Source organism: Athene noctua, chromosome 3 (genome assembly GCF_965140245.1).
Source record: "Athene noctua chromosome 3, bAthNoc1.hap1.1, whole genome shotgun sequence".
NCBI lineage: Eukaryota > Metazoa > Chordata > Aves > Strigiformes > Strigidae > Athene > Athene noctua.
Window position 1 is genome coordinate 80,910,563 of NC_134039.1, and position 18,603 is coordinate 80,929,165.

Sequence of the window (18,603 nt, forward strand, 5' to 3'; positions counted from 1 at the left end):
AGTAACTGATCAGAGGAGGGAGGATAGAAAGAAAATAAAAAACCCTCATGAATATGTATGAAGTCAGTAGAACCCTGCTTTGATTTGAAATATTGGTGGTCTCTTCTCCCATTTCCAATACCTATGGTAGATTTACATGGGTAATTTCTACCAATGCTAATGGGGATTATAATGTAAATCCCCTGTGCCTCAATGGGAAAACAGACCCTTTGGTTTTCCGTCAGAAGCCTGTGTGTCTGCGTGCTTTCATTAGGAACGTGTTATATTGCAACAGGAAAGATGTACAGGTATTTACTGATACAATTTGTCTAAGTTTTCACATGCGGTTCACCATGATGTAGAGTGTTTGTTAAGAAGGAAACAAAAGCCACCAGCTCTTGTCTCCTGCTGTAGTCTTCCAGATATTATTTCCAGAAGCCCACTAGAATGTTGGATTCTGATCAAGAGAGAGGACAGGCTTTATCCCAAGGAGCTTATTAGTCTATAACACAACAGAGAAAGCACTGGAGGAAGGATGTTCTTACTATGTATTTGTCTTCCTTTAATAAAATTCTCCTAATTTCCTGGGACTTTGTTTCTGGAGTACCTGCCTTTCTTACTGAAAGATATAGAGTTATGCCAATGCCATTAAATTATAAGTAGTCTTGAACCTCATATACTTAAAACTTTTACCTTTAACAGATAGGTAAAGAGTATCTGTGGAGCCAAGTTGAGGGATTCTGAATAATCCGCAGCAAAGCTAAAGATAACATTATTTTTTTTTCTCTCTGTACCTGTAACAATGGGCTAAACGCTTTATGGACCATTAAAAAGATAAAATCCCATCCATGCCCCAAGGAACTTTCAGTGAATAGACTGTGTACAAAGGAAGGGTGAGATCAAACTAGGCAGAGTCCTGCTGAGTCAGTAACCTCTTTTTGTTTTAATCTGAGACTCTCAGCCTGTTTTCCAGATCACTTTTTACTTTTAAAAACTTGATTTATTTACAGCTGAAACCTTGGAAAGAAGAAGCTGGTGGAACTGTTGCATTCATGTTTGCTAGATTTGTAAAGATTCTTAGCTGCTCCATTTATCTTAATGCAGTATTAACAGTTTTTGTCCATGGATGATATTTTAAAATACCAAAATTTGTAATTGCAGTAGTGTGGACAATCTAAATATCTGAGGAAAGGAGGAGAGCTACACCCAGAAGATGTCAACAGCCTTTAAGTGACGCATCAGTTTAGCTTCACAAGTAGCTCAGTTTTGGGAGAAAGACCACCAGTTTGCTCAAGTCTCATAGAAGTTGCTTCAGAGCTGAAGGACTGAATGGAAGGAGGTAGAAAATAAGTGCCTGGGGAGGGAGATTTGAGAATGGAGGGACACACTGGAAGAACTAGGAAAGGGTGGGAATGATTTAGCGGTGACAGGATTTTTAGCCATTTTAAATGAGGATTTGAAGTCAGGGAATCTGTGTGGGTCTGGCATCAGGGAGCTCTGATGAAAGAACACAAACCAAACCTAAAAAGATATTAATAAACTGGTTTGACTTCAGAAGAGAGCAAAAGTAATAATGTAAAGTGGGAGGATTTATGAGCAAAGATTAAATGAGTTGCTTATGTTCACTTTAGCTCGATAATGATTAAAGGGCACCTGATAACTGTCAAGCTATGGAGGAAAAAGGGAAATACACTCTCTGAAGTCCACCACATGGGACACCAAGCAACATGATTTTTGTTAGACCCATTTGTACCTATCTTCATAAAATGATCTTACATGTTTTGATGAGCAGTAGAATAGCCATCAATTTAAGTGACTGTAAGCACATTTTGAAATGAAGGGAGGTGCATCCCATCTGGTCTCAGTTTCAAGCAGATACTGCTAGGTGTTTTGCTGAATTTTGAAATTTTTATTTGCAGTGTTAAAGCTAGGGATACAGCTATTTTGAAATAAGTGCAGGATGCAACTATTCAGGTAAAGCTTGAAATCTCTCAGCTGTAGCCTGTCACAATTCAGGACCTACAATGCCAAACTTGTGGAAAGCAAGACAGTAATAAAAGCACGGCTAGGAGCTAGAACTAAAAGTATGTAAATTCAGATAAACACTAGTAAGAATTACTAGAAAAGAAGAATCTGTTGAACTACTATATTAATTTCAAAGGGCAACTATGGAAAGCCCATCTTATAGGTCACAGTGCTGGAAAACATGCCATAGGAAACAATCCCACCCCAGCAAACAGAAGAACAGATTTGAAAGCTTTCCTTGCTGGTGGTTCTTTTCCATCCTGATTGGATTTTTTTTCTCCAAATAGGGTATTTATTTAATTCTCAATTTTTCACATAGTAAAGAATCGCATGTAACATTCAAGCAGTTTTAAAATTCTTAGGCCCTCATTTAATGTACAGTATAAACCTTTATTACACAGACTGTCTTCATTCTTTGCAAGACTGTTCTGGGAGATGGGTTTTTTTGTGTGTGTGTGATAAAGTGAGTATGTTTATAATGAGGTTTGGTGCTATTGTTATTCAAGATGAACTAGCCTGACAATAGAGAGCCCTGCTGTGAAGAGTGCATTGTATTCACGCTCTGAGCAGTCTTCTCCAGCCCATCTAACATTGCATCCCCTACTGTATATAATTGCATGTACTAGTAATTGGATAAAAACTAGTGTCCTCTTCCTCTTAAAAGGGACCATGTAGAAAATTATTTGCTTTTTTGCTGTGGATCTCATTTCATGATAAGGTATATTTATAATAGTTTCAAATACCTGCTGGTAATTGTTGTTTGGGTGTTTTTGTGTGGAGTACATCATCTCTCTCCCATTTTGTTCCTCTCTCTCTCAGGAGAAATACCAATGGTGAATTCATCAATTGGACCAAACTGCTGTACATGTAATTGCCAGTCAACCCTACAGGCTATTCTTCAAGAGCTCAAGACCATGCGAAAATTGATGCAGATTCAAGCAGGTACAATGATTAGTCCCATACATGCATATCCATGACAAACATCTAGTTGAAGATGACCCTGCTCATTGCAGGGGCATTGGACTAAATGATCTTTGGAGGTCCCTTCCAACCCAAACTATTCTATGACTCTATGTTCTTTTTGTTAGGAGGAATGGTCTAGTAAGACAGAAATCTATGTGGAGACTTAGGAAAACCTGGTCTGTTTCCTGCTTTCTTGACACATCGTTCAAAGTCAAATTTTCACAGGCTTCTTGGAAATACAATTTTTACTTCTCAGATCCTTACCTGTAACATGGGATATTACCTTGTAGGAATCTTTTAAGGCTAAATTAAAAAAAAACCAAAACAACCCTAACATGATTAGATACTCTATTAGTGGGAGTGGGTAAGTCAATATGCCATAACCACCCCCAGTTTCTGTTCACAGTGTGTTCATTCAGAGGTGAAAAATGCTACTTTACCTGTTGTCTGCTTACCAGGTCACTAATCTTAGGGATAGGAAAAAAATTAGAAGGCCACTTAGAGTTATTGTATAAACACTTCTTTCAAGTTACAGCTCTGTGGTAGCCTCAACTGAGCTAGCTGCTGCATGTCGTGGCCTCCACCCTTCTTCAGACTGGTTTACCAGTTCTTTCTGCTGGCTGAACCAGCAATAATCTGTTCATTGGGGAAAACCCTTGAGTCTAGTTTTCTGCTACGTTAGGAGTTGAAACAGAACAGTGCAGAGTCAGAGGAGCACTAGAGCCAGCAACATAACGAGACCATGACAGCTAGGAGTTAGGTAGGTCATCATAGGCTGCTCTGAAACTGCAGCCTCTGTGTTTCCTAAAAATTAGTGTTAATACTAACGAGGAGTTGGAGATTTTGTCGGTTGAGTTGCCCGTCCAGTGTGAGTGATGGGGAGTGAAACCATGGAGGTTTTTCTCTTAAACTGACTGGATAAGACCTCTGTTAGGAAAGGGAGTGTTGAGTAATTAACTGATATATGGGTGGAGTGAAGGACTGACTAAACTCCTTGTCTCCACAGCGTATAGCGCTTGAGTGAGTGACGGGAAGAATCAGACAGGTTTTGTAATATCAGTTGGTACACATAAAAATGCTTTTCTAAAAGTCATCAATTTACAAAGGACCAGTTTTACAGTCTTTGCTGGGGCAGGGAATTCTTTATGGAGTTGCACTGATTTAGTTGAAATTACATGCATGATTAAAAATGGCTTGTGGGTGAGAGGTACGGAACTGGGTTTTACGCCAGAAGAGCTGGCTCCTCAATAGCAGGAACATTTCTTATTTATTATGTGTCTACAGTGTAAGTACCTTGTTAATTAGTGAATGTCTTGATTCACTGGGAATAATAGTTCATATTTTCTAGTAGGCATGAGATGATGGTTTTGCAGAGAAAAAAAAATCATTTGGCATTTTTGTTGCTAAAAGATAAAACTAAAATACACACATATAAACAAAAGTGTAATAACTTATTTTAGTATTCAAACACCCTTCTGTCTAAATTATAAACTACAAATTACAATCTTGTAAAACCTTACCAGAAAAGAAGTATCCCAGAAATCTTTTAATAAACAGTACTCCAAGATTATTTTTTTTCCTCAAGCTTTGTAGATGAGGATTATTTGTCATTCACTCATAGCTCGAATTAGTTTGATTTGCATGTGTAGCACTTCTTTTTTTGGTTTGACCTTAATCTTATTGATTCATCCAGACATATAACTGTTATCTGAGTAGTGTTCTGCTGGAGAACTCTCTCACATTGATACAGGTTCAGGATTGGTGCCTTAATTTATACAAATGATTGTGGATACTGAAAAATGCAAAATATTGATAAATACAAAATATGGTCTCTTAGATTTCAGAGGTAACACATGAACTGTCAGTTTCTGAGTATGAACAGAACTGACTGATGCAACTTTGGGTTATTTTTTCCCAGAAATTAAACCATTGAATAGTATTTTCACTCATTCTTGACATAATGGTACTTGAAATGTTCTTGCTGAGCTAATTAACTTGGTAACTGCATTCATAAAAATAACTGTAATTGCATTAGCACTTGTATTATGTTTATCAGGAGAAGATGCTCAAAAACAATGAAATTCTCAGTCATTCAGGGGGGCATACAAATTAATCATTACTTAAGTCCTTCATTTCACCAACCATCCAGTGGTCACTAGGAAAAAAGAACCATGTATTCCTTGTTTTTCTAGAATGCTGTTCATCAGTATGTCTTGAAAAACCTCATGGTGGAGCTCAGTGTTATTATCTGCATTGTACAGATTGGAAAATTATGCAAAGGTGATAAAATGTAACTGTTTCACATGCACAAACAGCCTTGAAACCATACCACTTACCTAGGAGATAAGTTCAGTATGTGGGTAGTTTAATAGTGCATCTGTGTGGTTATACATGTGCTTTTGTCTAAAATTTAATTCATTGATTTCTTTCAGTTGGGACTCAAAACAGACAGCAGCCTCCTGTTCCTCTGATTTGTGCGCAAAAGTCAACAATATCAAGAAAGAGAAATAAAAAGAAAAAACTGCCTCTCAAAACTGTTGAACCAGTTACCATGAATAAGAAACCCAGCCCTGCAGAGCATGAAAAGAAGCTATCAGCAAACTTGGAACGATCGAGTCTGCAAGCAGTTGACCCCCCGCTAAAACCAGAACCCCCTGTTTCAGGATTTGGAATTATCCTTGAATCGGCTTCATCAGATGTAAGTTAATATTTTAATACGTGGCATCACAGGATTTTAAAGGACTAACTTGCTCAGGAGAATCAGTACTCAAGTCAGGTTGATGTGTGTTCCCACTTTTTTGTTAGAATACACAAGCAAATCTTGGGTAGGATTGAATAGAGACGGTAGGGTTAGGCGGGGGGAGTGCTGATAACAAAGTTTTCAGGGTTTTTCTTCAAATGTCATGAGTGTGTATACAGTTCTCCCTTGTGGTTGAGGCTGTCTGTTGTTTGAGCTTACAGTGGAGACTTGTTCTCCACCTCTCCTGTTGCCATGAGATCAGCTGTGAGGAGTGCTGTATGTATAACCCTGTCATTTGCTGATGAGCACACGTAGTCCACACGTATGCCCTTATCCTGCCGAGGTGTATTTATGTGCTGTTTCATTCCTGGCTGGTCCCACTGGCTTCAGGGGACTCCTCACCTCTATAAAGTTCATACCTCCAGTCTTTGCTGAATTGGGCCATTTGGTCTTCATTGCTGTGGTTGCTGGCTGAGGGCCTTGACACTGTTGACGATGGCAGTGTGACTAACAGAGCCAAAATTTGCCACTCTAAAAATATGTACTTTTCGTGTGTAAAATTGCAGTGTGTGTTTTCTTGATTCATGTAACGTGTACACATTGATAGAAGTTTCATGTATCTGGTGGCTGATTGGCTTTGCTTAATGACCAAATAGATGTCATCTGAACTAGTTTACTGATAAGTAAACTGATCATTAATTTCTCTAATATATTTTGAATTTTGAACAGGCAGTTTCCAATTTCCTAAGTACTATGAGCTAGGAAAACATAATTAAATTCAATATCAATAAGCGTAAATGAAAACAATGCAGCAGATAATATTCTACCTTTCTGGAAGTGGGAACTAATAAAAAAGAGCAGTCATGATAATTCAGTTATATAGATGCAAGCCACACCACTAATTAGATTGCAGTCTCATACCACAGAGTCAATGTAGTGACACAGAGTAACTAGTTTGATGCTTTTTCAGAGGTTTTCCTTTTGTACTATTATGCTTAGTAATGTTTGAGGGAATGGTTTGGGGAGGGACTGGTAATTTATCTCCAGTATACAGTTTGTGCTTATAATTTTTCTTTGCTTGTGGCACTCTTTTCAGCTTGAAACACGGTTTTGAAAACAGTTTTGTACTTGCAATGGAATTTAATTTGGCTTTATGAATGTGTTCCATCGCTGGACACAATTCTTTATAGGTGCCAATTTGACCTAAGTAAAAAAAGAAGAGAAAACGTGTGGCTCATAAATCAGGTCCTCATCTGCCCTCCCATGCTTTGGCCCCTGCTTGCCACAGTAGTTGTTTGACTAAATTTACAGAGCCAGAACCCTGAGACAAACAATTTGATTTTGTTTTGTCTTTGGAAAGAAAACAATTGAGTTCTGAAAATAGATATCTTTAACAGCTAAAATAAAATGTGACTTTAAACATTTTGAGAAGGCTAAAGAAAGTCACTTCTTTCAGAATGAATGGTTGCATTATCTTTTTTCCATTTATTCAAAAGCATCTCTAGTGTGCTCACGACCAGCATGTCTGAGTGCCTGAAAAAACTGAAAGACATTTTACACAGCACCATAAATAAATGTTCCCTTGAGAATGTTGCACAGGTTGTCGTGTGTGCGGTGTCATACACCAGGACTACTGCTGCTGCTGTTATTTTGCCAACGTTTATTGAACTTTAAGAAAAAAATCTTTGTTTAATGTGTATAAAATTGGGGCTACCGAAACCAGTGCAATTAGTTCAGATTTGCTGAGATGAAATACTGCTACTTATGGAGGTGGAAAAAGCCTTTGTGAGACCAACTCTTAATCTAGCCCATGAATCAGAGAACCTGTTTTTTAAAAGTAATCATCTGTTACTCTTAGTTAAACTTTCCTGTGTTTGTTTTACTGTTAAAATATTTCATTTATAACCTAATCGTTTCTAATCTATGTAGTACAACCTACTGAAATATCTAGGATTAAATCTAATTCGCAGCCTGTTAATTTTAGCACTGCAGAAGCCTTTGACATTCAGGTCTTATTTATTTGATTGTACACAAATAGTCTATCCACCAGTTCCTTATGCCATGATCATTATCTGATAACAAATGCTTTTACTTTTGAGAAATCGCATTCAAAGTGATCATAAAGTTCAGTTAGTTAGTGATTGTCTTTGACTGAAGGATAGTTTACTGCTTAAGGAAAGCAAGAATAAATCAGCATTTTGCCTTCAGATTATTTCACTGAAATACAAATTGATTCCTGTATTAACAATAAAATAGTCAAAACTAAAATAATATTGAGTCCACCATGCTGGTGCATTGGTAAGGTTTGAAATGTCTTTTACAGTTGTATTAGTGAAGATCATTTGACTGCCCTAGGTGTCTTCGTTCACTGAGGTCGTCCTAGATTGCTATCATAAGACCTAAGACCCAAGTAACAGAATAGGACAGGATACCTTCATCACCACAGCAACTACATTCTGGTTTTGATTAACATGAAGTAGAATTTTTCCCAAGTTGTAAACTTGGCCCACGTTTATTTACTCTTGAAAATCTTTTCTGTCATCAGAAAGTTTACAATTTGCATATTAAAAACCCACCTACATCAGAACATTGTCAAACATCAAATGGAACAATTCTGACTTTTGCTGGATCCAGCATTTTGAAAGTTCTCAAGGTAAAAAACAACTTTTCATCCGGAACAAGCTGAGAAACTTAAGTGCTTTTTAGATTATTTTTTTATTAGTATGTGCATATTTTAAGATTCATCATCCTGGCTTCCCAGAGCATTGTAATCTTCAGTTTTATCACACAATACACATGTATATCCAATGATAGTATGTGCTTTGAAAATATTCTGCTTCCTGTAACTCTCTTGATACTGTTTTTTAAAAATCCATGGGAAAAGAGTTACACAGCCAAATCCTTCTGAGATTGGCAGCCCTTTCTTCTGTCTAGACTCAAGGCATTTGCAGGTGATTTGATGAAAGATGGCATTTGCTCTTGCTCTGTAAACATCTTTAAAAATGCACCATCACTGGTGGATATATTTTCATGTAGGGGAAAAAAAGGAGCAAGGCTATAATGTTAACTTATTTTCTCACATTGTGACCACTGATTTTTTTCTTCACTTTCCAACTTCTGGATAGTATCTTAAAAATTTTAGTTTATTCATGATGTATCCTCTTTCTAGATACATAATTATTCCATACAGATGTCTTGTGTAAGCAGTGTGTGTATAGTCACAGAAGAAAATACTGCAGATATTGTTCATGTAATTTTTGATATATACAGACAGGGGCAGCAAAAAGACTCTTAGTAAGGGGACTTCCTTGAAGGTTTTTTATGCTTTGGCCCACGATGTACTTGAGACAAGACTCTTGTGAAATACAGAATGATTTTGTTTCTGCTTCTGTCTCTCTGTCTCACTTTCTAGCAGTCGCATAAATCTCTGTGATTTACCACTGATATTTTTTGTGCTGAAATAAGCTGTCTATCTAACATCATCCTCTTCTAAAGATGCATTTGGAGAATATGAAAAGGAGGGAGAAACGGATGATCAGCAAGTGCTGGTTCCAAGGGCAACCTCATACTCATCATCTACTTCTACCTGTATGGGCTGTATCTCGGCTCGAAGCCCTCTTAGGAAACCACGTGGAATGGGCTGGTAGCCCTGCATTTGTGCTTCTTTGAAATGCCTGGCTGCCCCACAGAACACTCATTCGCATCATTTGGCAGTGAAACAAGTCCATAAAATGGTTAGATATATGTCCAAAAAGCATCACATAGTAGTATTGCTCTGGGATGATCCTCTGGTTTGTCATTATTATCCAATATTGAATGGTATCTCTTTTCTTTGTTAGCTGTACGCCTAGAAATAATGTCAGTAATTGTTAACTATTACAGTGGCTAGACACGAGTATGATTATTTGATTTGCCTTTTAAGGTGCTTATTCACTGATAGGGTTTGATTTCAATAAAGTAGGCTGCTGTGGTACTGAATAGCTGGGAAAAGATTCATGGTTTGATTAAGTGATTGCAAAGTCTCACCACATGCATGATTGAAGTGAAATAATGCCTTTGAATGCTCATTTAATGAAAACATTTGTATTGTTTTGGTAGCCAGAAGTGCAACTTGCAGAAGGCTTTGACGTCTTCATGCCGAAATCTCAGCTGGACTCTATATTATCAAACTATACTCGCTCAGGAAGTCTGCTCTTTAGGAAGCTGGTCTGTGCATTTTTTGATGACAAGACTTTGGCTAACTCTTTACCAAATGGCAAAAGGAAAAGAGGGCTCAATGACAACCGGAAGGGACTAGACCAAAATATTGTGGGTGCAATAAAAGGTATGTTTTTTTGCTTTCTTTCGTATGTGTAATTAGAACATATTCTCAGCTAAGGAGAGTGTAAGGGGATTAGAATTTCTGACGTGTGTTAGGTCTATTAAAATATGCAGTCTTATTTTTATTCCCTTTCATTCACTTGTTAAAAATAACTTCTACAGGGACAGCTTGTGTTAATTTTAAGCCAATGATCCCGGTTTCTGAAGTCAGGCTCTAAGGTTAGAAACTCAGTGTTCGTATAAGATAATTTTTTTTTTTTTCCGGATATCAGAGATGCAAAGAAATCTTGAAAACATAATGACAGCGTAACTGATCCTCTTCGATCAAAATTCTGAGGCTTGCACTGCATCTGACTGTGCCTGCTCCGTAAATAGTTCAGTATTTGGTGGGTGGATTGGGGAGAGATGGAGGAGGATAATACTGGGACTGAGATGAATTTGATGCTTATAAGAACGGTGGTGGTTCTTCTTTTGTGGGAGCAAATTTCTTGGTGTGAGAATCCTCTGCTGGGTGTCTTATCTTAGCAATCACTTCCTTCTAGCTTCCAGAAGTACATGTGTACCTTCAAACTCTGGGATTGCAACATACAAAGAACATATTAGGTCAGAGATTCTGAACAGAATTTTATTATTTTGAAATCTGATACAGGAGAGAAAATACCCATTACCAAAAGACAGGCTGTGTTGCAAAACAGAGCTTATTTTAGAGTTTGTGACTTGTCCTGATGTACAGATTGCTAACCTAGAAGACGTAAAGCAACAAGAAGAGCTCCTTTCAGTCCATTGGCAGCAAAAGGAAGCAAGGAAACCTTTTGCAAGCACCTCGCACCTCTGTGTCCACTTTGGACAACTTTCCCCATGAAAGATTAGCATTGGCATCCTGGCTTGACTCCAGTGAAGGGCTGCCAAGACTTACGGTACTGAAGCAGATAAGCAGTGAAGTATGTGTGTGAAGTGACGTATGAGAAAACACTGAGAGAACTGGAGAAAAGATGATTCAGGGGAAACCTTATCACTGTCCACAACTACCTAATGACACGGTGTAGAGAAGATGAAGTCAGACTCTTCTCAGAATCACAAGAAGCATCGGACGCATGGAAAATTTCAACGTGATCTAGGAAAAGCTTTCAACGTAAGGGTGGTTGCACAGTGGAATAGGGGCTCAGAGGGGCTGCAGGGTCTCCATTGCTGGAAATACTCAAAACTTGACTGGTGACAGTCCAGAGCATCGTGATTTAGTTGGCCACGCTGTTCATGGAGACCTCTAGAAGACCCTTTCAACCTGTGCAATTCTGCACTGAAGTATATGTTGTGGCTGTGTCATAGTCATAATACGTCTTACAAAGTTGCTGGCTGACTTTCTTACAGTTATGCTTATAATTAGGTTTAAATCACAAACACATTTTTATATCTTCCTTTTTTGAGCTCAATAATCTGCAAAAATCCAAAGTTGAATTCACTCTATCTGTATCTTATTCTTCCTTAAAAGCTTTAATAAATAACTTAAATGGAAGAAAAAGGAGTTCAAAATTACTTTTTTTAGAAAAACCACCTTTAATTTGAGCAGCACTGTGATAAAAGAAATGTTTTTCAGTAGATGCAGCAGCACTACTAAAATAGCAGTTGTCACCCACTGCAGAGAGCAGTGTTTCTCAGTAGCCAAGCTTGTATTATTGGAGCAAATTCTGAGGCTTGGTTTAACCTCTCCCCTTGAGTTTGGGAGGAGAAAGGGGGGAGTTGTACTTCCACCAGATAAATTTCATCTGTGATGGTACTACTAGGTACCACTGTAGTAACAGTGATCTTTATTGGCATTTACAGTGTTTCCCAAATGCTAGTGCCTGATCCCTGATAGGGGAACCCATCCCTAAAAGCTGCTGTGGAATAAGATGCCAAAAGCTGACATCCTGTGGATCTTTACTCAGCCTGGCTCCAATAGCACCCTTCTTCCCTCCAAAGAGCTGGGCTGTCGGGCACTGTGGTTTCATTTATTCCAAGAAATAACTGAGCCAGTATGAAATCTCCACAAGAACAATACCATGTTGTTTGCATTATTATCATTAGGACATTCCTCTACCACGTGCCCACATATCCTTTAGTGGGACTTTTAGTCCTTTTCCATGACAGAGATACAAAAGTGGAGAAAAGGCTACATTCATGACAAAAACAAGCAGAGAACTTAAAGGAGAGACTGTTTGCTTGAAAATCTCTCTTCCTGTCTGAAAACATTTTAACTGCCATCCTTACAAGTAATTTAGCGCTTCTGCAAAAGGATGATCAGCCAGGGAGAGATTCTCTCTTTTGACTTTGGGTATTTAGTGGCACTTGTTGAATCAGTTGCAGTGTTTCTCCTGGGCAATCAGTTTCCCTTGTGAGTCGCATCAATCTTTCACTGAGAACTGGGGGAAAATTTTAATTTTTTTCTTTTTAAATAGAAGATCAGAAGCAGTTATTTTTTCCTTTATGTCATTGACTAGAAAACCTTCCCTGCAGAAGTCAATGAGCTGTGTTCAGATGTAAGTGTGAAGTGTCCCTCAGGGATCCATTCTGGGACCAATACTATTTAATATCTTCATCAATTACATAGTGGGATTGAATGCATCCTCAGCAAGTTTGCAGACACCAAGCTGAGTGATGCAGTTGATTTACTAGAGGGAAGGGATGACATCTAGATGGACCTGGGCAGGCTTGAGGAGTGGGCCCATGTGAACCTCGTGAGGTTCAATAAGGCTCAGTACAAGGTCCTGCAACTGAGTCATGGTAATCCCCAGTATCAGTGCAGATGGGGGGATGAAGGGATTGAGCGCAGCTGAGCAGAGAAGGACTTGGGGGTACTAGTGGACAAAAAATTAGATATGAGCCAGCACTGTGTGCTCACAGCTCAGAAAGCCAACCGTATACTGGGCTGCATCAAGAGAAGTGTGGCCAGCAGGTCAAGGGAGGGGATCCTCCCCCTCTACTCTTCTCTCATGAGATTCCCCCTGCAGTGCTGTGTCCAGCTCTGGGGTCCCCAGTACAGGGAACACATGGACCTGTTGGAGCGGGTCCAGAGGAGGCCACAAAGATAATCAGAGGGCTGGAACACCTCCCCTGTGCAGAAAAGCTGAGAGAGTTGGGGTTGTTCAGCCTGGAGAAGAGAAGGCCCCAGGGAGACCTTGTAGTGGCCTTTCAATACTTAAAGGGGGCTTATAAGGACAATGGAGACAAACTTTTTACCAGGGTCTGTAGTGACAAGACAAGGGGCAGCAGTTTTAAAATGAAAGAGGGTAAGTTTAGACTGGACATTAGGAAGACTGTTTTTGGTAATAATAAGGTGGTGAGACACTGGAGCAGATTGCCTGGAGAATCATTGGAAGTGTTCAAGGCCAGGTTGGATGGGGCTTTGAGCAACCTGATCTAGTGCAAGATGTCCCTACCCTGGTAGAGTGGTTGATGATCTTTAGAAGTCCCTTTCAACTCAAACCAGTCTATGATTCTATGATTCTATGATAGGGGGTCCCACTTCTACCTCCTTTGTGTTGCATTCCCATTCCTTTTTGCCCATGTTGGTGTTTCACTAACCACACATTGAGCAAAACTATTTTGACTTTCATTCAAGAGAAGAACAAGCAAGTTAGATAAGAGAAACAAGTTAATGCATTGACTCTCCAAGACTGCAGTCTCTGGCTTCCTGTGCAGGCAAGAGCCGGCAGTGGTCATAATCCCACAGTAGGCACCTGTGGTGGATGGCCTGGGTACAGCCTAGTGTCAGAGATTGTCACAGAATCAATGAGGTTGGAAAAAACCTTGAAGATCACCCAGTCCAACCATTAACCTAACACTGACAGTTCCCAACTACACCAGATCCCTCAGCACTGTGTCAACCCGACTCTTAAACACCTCCAGGGATGGGCACTCCCCCCCTGCCCTGGGCAACCCATTCCAGTGCCTAACAACCCCTTCTGGAAAGAAATGCTTCCTAATATCCAGTCTAAACCTTCCCTGGTGCAACTTGAGGCCATTCCCTCTTGTCCTATCGCTTGTTACTTGGTTAAAGAGACTCATCCCCAGGTCTCTGCACCCTCCTGTCACGGAGCTGTAGAGGGCGATGAGGTCTCCCCTCAGCCTCCTCTTCTCCAGACTAAACCCCCCCAGTTCCTCAGCCGCTCCTCGTACGACCTGTGCTCCAGATCCTGCACCAGCTCCATTGCCCTTCTCTGGACACGCTCGAGTCCTTCAATGTCCTTTTTGTAGTGAGGGGCCCAAAACTGAACACAGCAATTGAGGGGCGGCCTCACCAGTGCCGAGTACAGGGGTCAGATCCCTTCCCTGTCCCTGCTGGCCACGCTAGTGCTGACACAAGCCAGGATGCCATTGGCCTTCTTGGCCCCCTGGGCACACTGCTGGCTCCTGTTCAGCTGGCTGTCAGTCAACACCCGCAAGTCCCTCTCTGGCTGGCAGCTCTCCAGCCACTCCTCCCCAAGCCTGTAGCGCTGCTGGGGGTTGTTGTGGCCCAAGTTCACAAGTCCCCAGGCCTTGGTCACAAGCAGGAGCTGCAGCTGCGTGTTTGAAATACGTAGGAGTCTTAAATCATTGATCGGGTTCCCCTTGTGTCAGGTACTGTGTGGATTCAGAAGGGAAAGATTATTTCTGCCATCAGAGAGACTATAATTTTTGCAAATCGGACCCTGGCAATGTGTGGTGCTGTACTGACTTCTCTGGGATAGCCCTCAGAGTTGACCTGACGTTCTTTCTGATCAAACTACAGAGGAAAGTATTGCTATGCCTTTCATGCAGTGGTTTTGTGAAGTTGTTAACATGGAGAGAGTTTGGAGGATGTGATTACTTTTGATCCTCTTATACTTACCATCTAGCACTGTCTCAAAAGTGTGCGTATAAAAATACTGAAATTGTCATTTTTTTTGCATCCTTCCCCGTCCCGTTTGTGTGACATTAATTCTCAAGGATTACAAATTCTTTGAGCTGGGACCAGTTTTCTCTTTTTGTTTGCCAGCCATAATTAGACACTGGGCTCTGAGACCTCCAACTAAGACTACAATAGGAACACTAACAGTAATAATATTTTTTCTATTTCCGCTTTTGTTTATTTTTTGCACACCTCTCAGTTGAAAATCAATTGCATCAGTTTCACTCCATCTATAATTTTGTATTTTTGGTATAATATTGCTAGGTTTGCTGTAAATATGGAATTAAAGATAATGTTGAGCCTCTGTGTACCATTTTTAAAAAATATAAAATTGGACCTATAAGATACTTCATTTTTCTCAGTAATGGCTTTTTTTTTTTTTTAGCAGCTTTATAAAAATTCTATTCCATCTGCTTTGACAGTATAAGAACTGTAGAGCTTTCCACAGTTGTAGGACTTGCATCTTTCATCACTTTGCCTTCAGCCTCAGGGACTTGACCAAGAGGCCACCAAATGACCAGATATTCAGCTCTCTACTTGCCCCGTATGAAAGGCAGCATTTCTAAGTGTCTGACACATCTGGAGACTCAGTTCAAAGTACACTATTATTTTTCTGTCATGTTTTTGTGTGAAATTCATGAATGGAAGACATCAGGTCTAGACTGTTTCTCTGGGATAGGCTTTTATAAGTAGTAACTATGGTATTACTATGATTGTTATACACACAAATGACTTCTGAATTATAAACTTGTGAAATGCTGAGTTGGATTCTGCTCTCACAATCCTAGATTTGGCCATTTAAATGCTTTTTGATAAGTGGATAATTCAATATATTTTGGTTATAATCCTCTCCAGTCTCCTTTTCTTCATTCTGGTGGCATGTTTTAAAAATATGGTATCTTTTTATTTCAGTCTTTACAGAAAAATACTGCACTGCTAACCATGTGGATAAACTTCCTGGTCCTAGAGACTGGGTCCAGATTCTTCAGGATCAAATTAAGCTTGCAAGAAGACGATTAAAAAGAGGCTCAGGTATGTATAAAAATATAAGGAACAGCATGCAAGTGTAAGATTAAAAGCTTAGAGCCTTTGTATCCACAAAAGTGTTTTTCTTGTTGACTGTGGAGTTGTACATGTTCACTCTATGAAAATTAGACCTCAAAGATGTTCACAGGTTTCTGTGTAAAGTACAGTGTTTCCTTATGTTTGGTATGGTAGCAGTTCTCTCTAACCCCTTTCCATTAGCACTCAAATTATTCTTCCCAGTGCTTGAAGAAATCTAAGTCCTAAACTAGCAGATCCATCCAGGCTTGCAGATAGAAGTTTTTTAATTCTGTGTTACTTGGTCTGACAGGCCACTCACTGTACTGTTAACACATAACCTGGGTGGCTTTTGCCTCTAAACTATATGTTTCTGGAAGCATAGATGAGTTTTTTTACATTCCTTGTGAAAGTATCAGCATCACTGTAGCAAAAAAAACCACCACCCACCCTGGTTGTGCTGGCAAGGTTCTGTAATACACAGGAGGGAGTTTGCCAGCAGTGAGTAACAGGTAATGTAGGTAGGATTTTGCAACAAAAGTGCTCAATTTGGGCTGGGGTAACTTGCATGCTTGGGGCTGGGACCAGCCTGTGGTGAAGCATGCAGCTGATGAGCTCTCAGCTCTAGCCACAAACAGCAACGTGCAGTCTCAAAATCCCCAGTAGAATTCATGGGAAACCAATATCACTGATTAACAGACGTATGGTTTTTTTACTTTACTTTATAAAGCTTAGCTAGTCTCCTTTCCATCTTCATGCCACCCATCCTACCAAGGGGCTTTCTTTATACAAGGCTTCACTTACTCTTCCTCATCCTCATGTTTTCTTAAGGCTCTCTCATGGTCATATTTCTTGCCTGTTGCTCCCTTGGAGCATCTGACACCGTTGTCCGAGACACATCACTTGTGCCAATATCCTTAAACATGTTCCTTCACTGTTAGCATATTTAGCTGCCTGCCTTGTCTCTTCTTCCCTTCTGCCCATCACCACAACTAAGTGCCTGTTAGCATCGTAAGGTTGACAGGATGGGAAACCTGGTGGCTCCACGGCAGATGCTGGTGGTCCCCATGGCTATGGGGGGAGAGCAAAACCACAGCAAATGTCCTTTCTGGCTCCCTGTCTCAGAGAGCCAATGTTTTCTGTCCAAAGCGGTGTCTCTGAAGCATGCACTTAGACTGGCATCTAAAATCATTCTCCACAACGTTATTAATGCCAGCAGGGAAAAGCATAAGACTGAGGAAAATGAGAAACACCCAGAGACAGAAATAACACAGAGGGAGGAAAAAAAGAGCAGATTATTCAGTAGCATAAGCTTCCATGAGGAGAGAAGCAAACCAGCAGTAGCCTTAAAAAGGGTTTCTGGTGCACGTTGGGGGAGGGAGGAGAGAGGGATACAAGGTAATCTTGTTAAAGACAGTGTCAGATTACTGGTGTTGTACAACAGGACTGCTTTCTGCCCCTTCCAGGGCTGCCTGTCCCCGCCAGGACAGGAGGGTGGAAGTGGGATGCCAGGCTTCCATAAGGGGAAGAGTGCAGTGTGGGATGTGGGGAGCAGAGGGTCCTTGGGCTGTCTGCAGAAGATCCCTCAGGAAAGAGGATTGACCTAATTTTGTTTTGATTTTTATTTTCTTTCATCCGATTTTATTTGCTTTTCTTCATGCCTCTGCAGGATATTAATTAAAATGACAATGACATTCAGCTTTTGCCTTTCACATGGGGCCACCTCCATCTCTGGTCCTTTCTCAGGATGGGAGAATCTAAGCAGAGGATATTGTTTCTAAGCTAGCAAAAATAAGTGAAGCTGAGTATAGTGTGCCTGAGTAAGATAGACTCCATTATATGTCTCTGCCTGCAGAGGGAAGGTAACTCGTTAACCGGTATGTGGATGAGTAGTGAGCAGCAGCCCCTTAGGTTTATTTGCTCAAAAGAGTACACAGTACCTAGATGGTAGAAAAGCTTTTTTTGGTGTTGTTTAGTTTACTGGCCATTCCCTGAAGTGCAGTGGTTTCTCTCTGATATGAGACCACAGGCAGACATGCTCTTTTCGATCTAGCAGGCGTGATGGAACGCACGACTGTGGCCATCTGCACCTCACCGTCCGCTGCCGTCTCCTCTGGTGGCTGAAGCTAACCCACCCTGACCTTGCACTGAAGCAAGTGAGAAGTTTCCACAGCCTTTGTGACAGCAAAACAGTAGATAGCAGCAGAGAGGCAGGAGCAGACAGCTGGTTGCAGTAACATCTTCATCTTGTTGAAAGAAGATTTGTTAGTATTTTTATGTTACAACTGTGAATTTCTGGTAGGAGAGACGTAGAGCAGATCAGGTGACAGATTTGTGTAATCCCATATTTTGTTTCCAGCAATGGCAGTTAGCAGATGCCTGGGCAGGTCTGTAGGACCGGGGGAAGGATGTTGCGATGTTTGCTAGCATAGTCTCACAGCCCTTCAGCAGATCTATCCTGATACAAAACTGGTTGTGTGGGAACTATGTACATTTTAACTTTTCATTGTGAAGCCGTACCAAATTGTTAAAGCTGTGTCTAACTTACAGAGACCAAAACAGGAGGGGAGGGCAGGCATGAAGGGAGGTTTGATCTGCTGTGGGAAGAAGGTGTCCCAGGACTCCATGT

General features: G+C 40.4%; 1 protein-coding gene across 4 annotated transcripts in view; it reads left to right on the forward strand.

Annotated features, from left to right (window-relative positions):
* The window catches only part of BEND7 (BEN domain containing 7), a 48,352-nt gene that overhangs the window by 17,354 nt on the left and 12,395 nt on the right, over positions 1–18,603 (forward strand). For 3 of the 4 annotated variants that reach the window (XM_074903467.1, XM_074903468.1, XM_074903469.1), the window contains 4 exons: positions 2,824–2,946; positions 5,400–5,665; positions 9,806–10,031; positions 15,846–15,965. In XM_074903467.1, coding sequence (XP_074759568.1) covers positions 2,824–2,946; positions 5,400–5,665; positions 9,806–10,031; positions 15,846–15,965 — 735 coding nt within the window. Of the gene's footprint in view, positions 1–2,823; positions 2,947–5,399; positions 5,666–9,805; positions 10,032–10,569; positions 10,690–15,845; positions 15,966–18,603 lie in introns of those variants that run through there. The other variant, XM_074903470.1, reaches the window with a different exon arrangement.